The sequence below is a fragment of the Artemia sp. Qi Xiang Cuo genome, chromosome 1, assembly GCF_049724085.1.
Source record: "Artemia sp. Qi Xiang Cuo chromosome 1, ASM4972408v1, whole genome shotgun sequence".
NCBI lineage: Eukaryota > Metazoa > Arthropoda > Branchiopoda > Anostraca > Artemiidae > Artemia > Artemia sp. Qi Xiang Cuo.
In genome coordinates, this window is record NC_142794.1 from 26,307,755 (window position 1) to 26,318,946 (window position 11,192).

The 11,192-nt window shown below is 39.5% G+C and overlaps 1 protein-coding gene across 1 annotated transcript in view; it reads right to left on the minus strand.

The window, feature by feature from the left end:
* Nucleotides 1-2,690: 2,690 nt before the first annotated feature.
* The window catches only part of LOC148956163 (glycine receptor subunit beta-like), a 163,343-nt gene continuing 154,841 nt past the window's right edge, over nucleotides 2,691-11,192 (minus strand). Inside the window, exon 8 of the mRNA XM_089094262.1 lies at nucleotides 2,691-2,885. Coding sequence (XP_088950388.1) covers nucleotides 2,728-2,885 — 158 coding nt within the window. The 3' untranslated portion in view covers nucleotides 2,691-2,727. The remainder of the gene's footprint in view (nucleotides 2,886-11,192) is intronic.

Sequence of the window (11,192 nt, forward strand, 5' to 3'; positions counted from 1 at the left end):
GTGGACACTAAAATTCAATTCAAATTTAATGACGATTTATTTTGCTCGATGGAAAAAATTGAGAAAAGTGAAATAGAACAAATAAATGCAAAAAAGAGACACTCTTTGAAGCTTCAGCCTGCAGTGGAGAAAAATAAAAATTATCTGGGCTGTGTCTAGCTAAAATAAATAATAGGGAGGACGAAGAGGTCCAAGACCCACTGGGAAAATTACGAAATTACAATAAGGCGAAAAAACTTATGAGGGAGGAGAAGACCCATGACATATTAAGAGAAACTACAGACAATCATGACATAGAATTAACTTGTCAACATCGGGTTACGGAGAGGTTGAAAGGTATTGAATTTTGGGTTGGATTGAAGAAATTTGGGAAGGAATCTGATATTGGTCTGATCAACTCCAAAGAGCGTTTGTTACTTTATGAGGGGGAGGAATCCCTTGGGGAAGATCCCCGGCAGGAAGACGGGAAAGATAGCCCTTTTCCTCAATGCTCAACTGGCGGACAAGTTGTGATCCCTTTACTGAAGACTTTTCTTCCCAGTCTTCAATATTATCTTCATTCCTCATCGCTGAGCATTATTCATTCGATGATTTTAGGGGATGGGACCCAGAAAAAAGTGATTCATGGTTCGCACAAAATTTTACTTCATTTTCCTGAACCCCTATCGTTGTCACTGGTCCTTGTATTTTTGGCCTTAGATTATTTGAAATTATGCCAAGGAGCAATTTACAGTTTAATTGAGACGTGGGGTTGTTCCCACCGATGGAAATTAAGAGGCTAGTGCAGCCAATTTTTCATGATGGCTGGCATCATCGAATGTGTCAGAAACTGATTCTCTACTTCTCTCAAATGTAAATTCGTGTTTTTGTATTTTAAAATTTGTATTTTTGACTGTGCTGCGCACGATCATTTTCTGCGAATCTTGGGAACTTCAATTTTCAAAACCAAATGCGGATGCCATACGATAGAGATAATGGTGGCTCTACGTTAGAGACGTGTGGATGACGACGAATCCTAAGCCAAGCGGTGGAAGTACAGGCACTGGCGGAAGAAAGAAGAGAAGATATAATTTTGGTGATTTTGAAGTTGGTGTTATTTATTTTATGTTTTCTATATTGTGCTCTAACCCATGGCATGATGGCTGTCATTTTTCTTAGGAGGGAGGTGTTGGGACCTTTGGCCCCTTTTGTTTCAGAAAAATATCCTTTTTATAAATTTAACTTCATTTATGTTAAATATCTAAATCCCGGGAAAGCTTTCATTACCATATGTCTGAAGAATCCATTAATTAGCTAGTGTCTGAAAAAGCCGGGTGAGCGATGACTCATACAGCTTAAAATTACGGCTTGAAAAGCTTCAAAGGATGCTGAGAATTTAATTTAATTCGGCCATTCATTGCCTTTGGTCAGAGGCACGCGCGCAAGGGCGTTTCTCAAAGTGTTTTATTTATTGTAAGAGTTTTTGGTTTTTGTTCCGTTTTTGAGTCTGATATATGTGGTTGTGAATACAGATTAGAAATCTTTCTTCATATCTCTGACCTATTTTACTTGGCCGAGGTAGGGTCAGCAACCTACAGCGAGACTGAGATTTGAATAACATGGTATAGAAAAAGAATCGTATACTAAGCCCGAGATCTTTCCTTGAGGGGGAATTGGGGAGTTTGATATTTATGATACCTGAGGCCAAATAGTAGGGCAATCTGATACCACGTGGAAAGTACACTCGTTAAAGAACCCTGACGGTTGTTTAAACCGCCAGAGACGGGAAAAGTAGAAATCCGTGACGCGGAGTGGTTATACTTGCTTTTGGGGTACTGCCAGATTATTCTGGTGGCATTAGAGGTTTATCTCCCAATTTCAGTGGCGAAGCAGAGTCATCTTCACCCTCCCCCAATAATTCCCATCAAACAACATAACCAACATAACATAATATCAACATAACATAACCAACAATAACCATAAAACAACATCAACATAACACAACAACAATAACCATCAAAACAAACCATGAAACAACATCAACATAACATAACAACAATAGTAATCAAACAATATTAACATAACATAACCAACATAACATAGCATAACCATGAAACAAAATCAACGAAACATAAAAACAATAACCATCAAACAACATTAACATAATATAACCAACATAACATAACATAACCATGAAGCAGCATTAAAATAACATAACAGCATAAAATACCATCAAAATAACATAGCCATGAAACAACATCAACATAACATAACGTAACAACATAACAAAACATCAACATAACATAACCATGAAACATAACATAACCACAATAACCATCAAACATATCTTAATTTCCCTAGGGATGCGTTTGAAATCCAATGGAAAAGGGATAGGGATGACTATAAACCTCCATGCTAATTTCCCTAGGGATGACTTTGAAAGCAGCGAGGCCCCACTATTTATAAACATCAAACGAATCAAATTTTAATGTCGCTTCTAAATGCGTAAAACTCATTAAAATTCTTTTTGTTTGAATCTTTAATTTGACCCTTTACATTCATTAAAAAAAAGATTTTTCTCATTTAAATATATTGAGAAGCTGCTGAAAGTCTATATAAAAAAAATCTAAAGAGAAACAAACAACAAAGACAATTAAATAAAATAGAATAAATCACTGATGTCGAAGTCAATCTGCCAATAATTTGGATGGTTCAAATAGAAAATATCTTTTGCTTAAGAACGAGCCGCTAAAGATACCCAGATATATATATGATGATCGGCCAGTACAAAGCATTGAAAAGCAACAGTGACAACAAAAACCAGGATAAAGTTGAACAGCTTGGAATTTTAGGTTTTCCACTAGGAGTAACATTCTGCATACCATATAGACGATAGTGAATGTGTGCTGAAAAAGAATAAAAACAAATTTAGTATTATTGCTAACAAAACCGTAGTCACGAACAGGGTATGATGTATGGGGGGGGAGAGGGTGGAAGTAGAGAGCTATCTTATACTCGTGACATTACCACGTGGTTTATGGTTTTCTCAGTGAGAATGAAAAAACAGGAATTTTCTCACTTGGAAAAACATGAATTTTGTCACATTTATGGTTGTTTTCATGGATGGATATGTGTGTTGTTCGATTTATTTGATGTTTTTCTCGGATCTCAACATCAAATTATGGATGTTTTATGGTTTTTGTCAGTGAGAATTTGAAAAACAGGAACTATGTCACATATATGGATGTCAACAGCAATTCATGTCTGTTATATGGTTTTCTCAGTGAGAATGAAAAACAGGAATTTTCTCACTTGGAAAAACAGGAACTTTCTCACTTGGAAAACCATAAACCACGTGGTCCTGTCACGAGTAGCACCTGTGAACTTGATTTACATAAAGTTCGCTGAGAGCGTGCACTTACAACAACAACAACATCAACCTTGGAACACCTGTGCTGTCGACCTCAATTCACCTATCGTGAATAAATAATTCCCCTCAGAAACAACAAATTAATATCCCCTTTCTTGACAGATCAATCAATCAATGACATCATCTGTCAGACTTTAAAAATTTTCGCCTAGAAACATTTCTCCAGGAATAGATCCAAATCATTAATGTCTTTGCCTCGGGAACAGTTCTACTGGTCGAACTCCAAAAGATATTAATAACCAAAGGCCATGGGAACAATTAGGCAAGAAACATCTTAGCGATGAATTGTTTTAGTGCGCGATAGGTTTCCTATTAATTTAAATGCGTTAGCGTAGAGATGCCAATCACAAAGGAACACGCTGAATTTGCGTTTAGGGATTATTTGGGCGAAACCGTTTTAGACAGGTTATGGAACTATTTCGGCGAAACAGATAGAGACATTTTAAAAGAAGATTTTTGAAGAGATTTTAAAAGAGAATTTAATGGTGAAACTCTGTGGTCGTTATAATACACAAGTTTCATTTGAACAGTGTTGTGAGGTCCTCTAACCCAACCCCAAAGGGTTCCAATCCTCCTACCAAACCCCAAAGGAAGCCCCCGGTCCTCAAAGGCCCCCCAAGCTCCAAAAGGATCACCGGCGCCCCCAAAGGCCCACCCAGACCCCCAAAGGCCATCCCCGGGCCCACACAAAGGAATTATTTACTTACCTTCAGTTGTTGTGATTTTAAAGTTCTGCTTTTGTTTTCTAAAATCATCGCCTAAAATGCCTCAAACTGTTTCACCCAAAGAGACACATACACAGAGACACGCACACAGAGACACAAACAGATACACACACACAGAGACACACACTCAGAGACACACACACAGAGACACACGCACAGAGACACAAACAGAGAGACACACACACAGAGACAAACACACAGAGAGACACACACACAGATACACACACACAGAGACACACACACACAGACACAAACACAGAGAGACACACACACAGAGAAACAAACACAGACACACACCCACAGAGACACACATACAGAGAGACAGACACAGAGACACACACACACACATAGATACTCACACAGAGACACACACACAGAGACACAGACACAGAGACACACATTCAGAGACACACACACAGAGAAACAGATACAGAGACACACAGAAATAGACACACACACAGAGACACACACACAGAGACACACACGCAGAGATAAACACAGAGACACCGACAAAGAGAGATAGTCACAGAGACACAGACACAGAGACAAACACACGGAGACAAACACACAGAGACACACACACAGAGACACACACAGAGAGTAACACACACAGAGACACACACACACACACACACACAGAGACACACACACAGAGACACAAACACACATAAACACACACAGAGACACACACACAGAGACACACACACAGAGACACACACAGAGACACACACACAGAGACACACACACAGAGACACAAACACACACACAGACACACACACACAGAGACACACACACAGAGACACACACACACACAGACAGACAGACACATAGACACAAACACAGAGACACACACACACAGAGACACACACACACACAGAGGCACACACACACACAAACACACAGAGAGAGACGCAGACACAGAGACACAGCGACAGAGACACACACACACACAGAGACACACACACAGAAACACACACACAGAGACACAAAACAGAGACACACAATAAGAGACACACACAAAGACACACACACACACAGAGACACACACACAGAGACACACACACAGAGACACACACACAGAGATACACAAACAGAGACACACACACAGAAACACACACAGAGACACACACACAGAGACACACACACAGAGACACACACATAGAGACACACACACAGAGAGAGACACACACACACATAGACACACACACAGAGACACACACACACACAGATACACAGACCCACAGAGAGACAGACACAGAGACACACACACACAGAGACAAACAGACAGAGACACACACACAGAGACACACACACAGAGACACACACACACAGACAAAGACACAGCGACACACACTCAGAGACACACACATACAGAGACACACACACAGACCTACACACAGAGAGACACACACAGACTCACACACACAGAGACACACACAGAGATACACACAGACAGACACACACAGAGACACACCCACAGAGACACACACACAGAGACACACACACAAAGAGACACACACACAGACACACACACACAGAGACACACACACAGAGACACAAACACAGAGACACACACACAGAGAAACACACAGAGAGAAACAAACACAGAGACACACACACAGAGACACACACACAGAGACACACACAGAGAGACACACACACAGAGACACAAACACAGAGACACACACATCGAGACACACACACACAGAGACACACACACAGACACACACACACACAGAGACACACACCCAGTGACACACACACACAGACACAAACACATAGACACACACACAGAGACACACACACACAGAGACACACACAAACAGACACACACACACACACACACACACACAGAGACACACACACAGACACACACACACGGACATACACACACACAAAGACACACACACACAGAGACACACACACAGAGACACACACACAGACACACACACACTGAGACACAGACAAAGAGACACAGACACATAGACACACACACAGAGACACACACACACAGAGACACACACACAGACAGAGACACACACACACAGAGACACACACACACAGACACACACACACACACACACAAACACACAGACACACACACACACGGAGACAAACACACAGAAACACACACACACAGAGACACACACACAGAGACACAAACACAGAGACACACACACAGAGACACACACACAGAGAGACAAACACACAGAGACACACACACAGACACACACACACAGAGACACAGAAACAGAGACACACACAGAGAGACACACACACAGAGACACACACACAGAGACACAGAGACAGAGACACAGACACAGAGACACACACACACAGACACACACACACAGAGACACACACGCAGAGACACACACAGAGACACAGACACAGAGACAAACACACAGAAACACACACACACAGAGACACACACACAGAGACACACACACAGAGACACACACACAGAGACAAACACAGAGACACACACACAGAGACACACACAAAGACACACAAACACACACACAGAGACACACACACAGAGACACACACAGACACACAAACACAGACACACACACACAGAGACACACACACACAGACACACACAGACATACACAGACACAGAGACACACACACAGAGACACACACACAGAGACACACACACAGAGACACACACACAGAGACACACACACAGAGACACACACACAGACACAGACACACAGAGAAACAAACACACAGAGACAAACACAGCGACACACACACAGAGACACACACACAGAGACACACACACAGACACACACACACAGAGACACACACACAGAGACACACATACAGAGACACACATACAGAGACACACACACAGAGAGACACACACAGAGACACACAAAGACACACACACCGAGACACACACACAGAGACACACACACAGACACACACAGAGACACACACCCAGAGAGAAACACACAGAGACAGACACATTCAGACACACACACAGAGACACAAACTCACACACAAACACACAGAGACACACACACACAGAGACACACATACAGAGACACACACACAGAGACACACACAGAGAGACACACATACAGAGACACACACACAGAGACACACACACACACATAGACACTCACACAGAGACACACAGAGACACACACACAGAGACACACACACAGACACACACACACAGAGACACAGATACAGAGACACAGACACAGAGACACACACACACACAGAGACACACGCACAGAGACACACACGCAGAGACACACACAGAGACACAGACACAGAGACACATACACAGAGACACAGACAAAGAGACACACACACGGAGACACACACACAGAGACACACACACAGAGACACACACACAGAGACACACACACAGAGACACACTCACAGAGACACACACAGAGACACACACAGAGACACACACACAGAGACACACACACAGACACACACACACAGAGACACACACACAGAGACACACACACAGAGACACACACAGAGACACACAGACACACACAAACACACACACACAGAGACACACACACACAGACGCACACAGAGACACACACCCAGAGACACACACACAGAGACACACACACAGAGACACACACACACAGAGACACACACAGAGAGACACACAAACAGAGAGACACACACACAGACACACATACAGAGAGAGACACACACACACACAGAGACACCCACACAGAGAGACACACAGACACAGACACACACACAGAGACACACACACAGACACACACAAACACACACACACATACAGAGACACACACACAGATAGACACACACACAGAGACACACACACAGACACACACACACAGACACACACATACAGACACACACATACAGATACACACAGATAGACACACAGAGAGAGAGACACACAGAGACACACACACAGAGACACACAAACAGAGACACACACACAGATAGACACACACAGAGACACACACACAGAGACACACACACACACACACAAACACAGAGACACACACACAGAGAGACACACACAAAAAGACACACACACACAGAGACACACACACAGAGACACAGACACAGAGACACAGACACAGAGACACACACAGAGAGACACACACACAGAGACGCACACTCAGAGACACAGACACAGAAACAAACACACAGAGACACACACACAGAGACACAAACACAGAGACACACCCACAGAGACACACACACAGAGACACACATGTTCCTTTAGTACCTACGCAATTAGGCTTAAATGAAGATATTTATGCAGAGTTTCAATTAGCTATGGATTTTCTTGTGAAAACACACAAAATCAGAAAAAATGTTCAATATTCCTTTAGTACCTACACAATTAGACTAAAAATGAACATATTTATGCAGAGTTTCAACTAGCTATGGCTAAGTTTACTAAAGACAAGCTATTTTCTTGCGAAAATACACAAAATCAGAAAAAATGTTCAATGTTCCTTTAGTACCTACGCAATTAGGCTTAAATGAAGATATTTATGCAGAGTTTCAACTAGCTATGGCTAAGTTTGATAAAGACAAGCTATTTTCTTGTGAAAACACACAAAATCAGAAAAAATGATCAATGTTCCTTTAGTACCTACGCAATTAGACTAAAAATGAAGATATTTATGCAGAGTTTCAACTAGCTATGGCTAAGTTTGCTAAAGACAAGATATTTTCTTGTGAAAACACACAAAATCAGAAAAAATGATCAATGTTCCTGTAGTACCTACGCACTTAGACTAAAAATGAAGATCTCTATTCAGATTTTCAACTAGATATGGAAAATTTTTCTAAACAAAAGATATTTAATTGTGAAAAAACAAAAAATCAGAAAAAATGATCAATGTTCCTTTAGTACCTACGCAATTATACTAAAAATGAAGATATATATGCAGAGTTTCAACTAGCTATGGATTTTCTTGTGAAAACACACAAAATCAGAAAAAATGATCAATGTTCCTTTATTACATTCTCAATTAGACTAAAAATGAAAATATCTATGCAGAGTTTCAACTAGCTATGTCTAAGTTTGTTAAAGACAAGCTATTTTCTTGAGAAAACACGCAAAATCAGAAAAATTTTTAAATTTTCCTCTAGTACCTAAGCATTAAGGCTATAAATGATTTTATGTATGAAGAGTTTATACTCGATATGGCTAAGTTTGTTAAAGACAAGCTATTTTCTTGCGAAAACACACAAAATCAGAAAAAATGATCAATGTTCCATTAATACCTTCACATTTAGACTAAAAATGAAGATATCTATGCAGAGTTTCAACTATCTATGGCTAAGTTTGCTAAATACAAGCTATTTTCTTGCGAAAACACACAAAATCAGAAAAAATGTTCAATGTTCCTTTAGTACCTACGCAATTAGACTAAAAATGTAGATATTTATGCAGAGTTTCAACTATCTATGGCTAAGTTTACTAAAGACAAGCTATTTTCTTGCGAAAACACACAAAATCAGAAAAAATGTTCAATGTTCCTTTAGTACCTACACAATTAGGCTTAAATGAAGATATTTATGCAGAGTTTCAACTAGCTATGGCTTAGTTTACTAAAGACAATCTATTTTCTTGCGAAAACAAAAAACCTCAGAAAAAAAAATTTTCAATATTCCTCTAGTACCTACTAAATTAGGCTGAAATGAATATATTTATACAGAATTTCAACTAACTATGGATTTTCTTATGAAAACACACAAAATCAGAAAAAATATTGTTAGGTTAGATTAAGTTAGATTTGGTTATGTTAGCCTACGTACGCGCGCATAGAGGTTAGGTTAGGTTGGATTATGTTAGGTTAGGTTAAGTTAGGTTAGGTTAGATTAAGTTAGGTTAGGTTAAGTTATGTTAGAATAGGTTAGATTAAGTTTGGTTAGGCTAAGTTAGGTTAGGCTAGGTTAGCCTACGTACGCTGCGTACGTAGGCTAACCTAGCCTAACCTAACTTAGCCTAACCTAACTTAATCTAACCTATTCTAACCTAACTTAACCTAACCTAACTTAACCTAACTTAACCTAACCTAACATAATCCAACCTAACCTAACCTATATGCGCGCGTACGTAGGCTAACCTAACCTAATCTAACTTAATCTAACCTAACAATATTTTTTCTGATTTTGTGTGTTTTCGCAAGAAAATAGCTTGTCTTTAGCAAACTTAGCCATAGCTAGTTGAAACTCTGCATATATATCTTCATTTCAGCATAATTGCATATGTACTAGATTAGCATTGAACATTTTTTTTTCTGATTTTGTGTGTTTTCGCAAGAAAATAGCTTGTCTTTAGCAAACTTAGCCATAGATAGTTGAAACTCTGCATAAATATCTTTATTTAATCAGAATTGCTTAGGTACTAAAGGAAAATTGAACATTTTTTATGAGTTTGTGTGTATTAGCAAGAAAATAGATTGTATTTAGCAAACTTAGCCATAGCTAGTTGAAACTCTGCATAAATATCTTCATTTTTAGTCTAATTGTGTATGTACTAAAGGAACATTGAACATTTTTTCTGATTTTGTGTGTTTTCGCAAGAAAATATCTTGTCTTTAGCAAACTTAGCCATAGCTAGTTGAAACTCTGCATAGATATCTTCATTTTTAGTCTAATTGCGTAGGTACTAAAGGAACATTGATAATTTTTTCTGATTTTGTGTGTTTTCACAAGAAAATAGCTTGTCTTTAGCAAAATTAGACATAGATAGTTGAAACACTTCATATATATCTTCATTTTTAGCATAATTGTGTATGTACTAAAGGAAAATTGAACATTGTTTCTGATTGTGAGTGTTTTCGAGAGAAAATAGATTGTCATTATCAAACTTAGCCATAGATCGTTGAAACTCTACATAGATATCTTCATTTTTAGTCTAATTGCGTGGGTAGTAAAGTAACATTGTTCATTTTTTCTGATTTTGTGTGTTTTCTCAAGTAAATAGCTTGTGTTTAGCAATCTTAGACATAGCTAGTTGAAACTCTGCATAAATATCTTCATTTTTAGTCTAATTGCGTAGGTACTAAAGGAACATT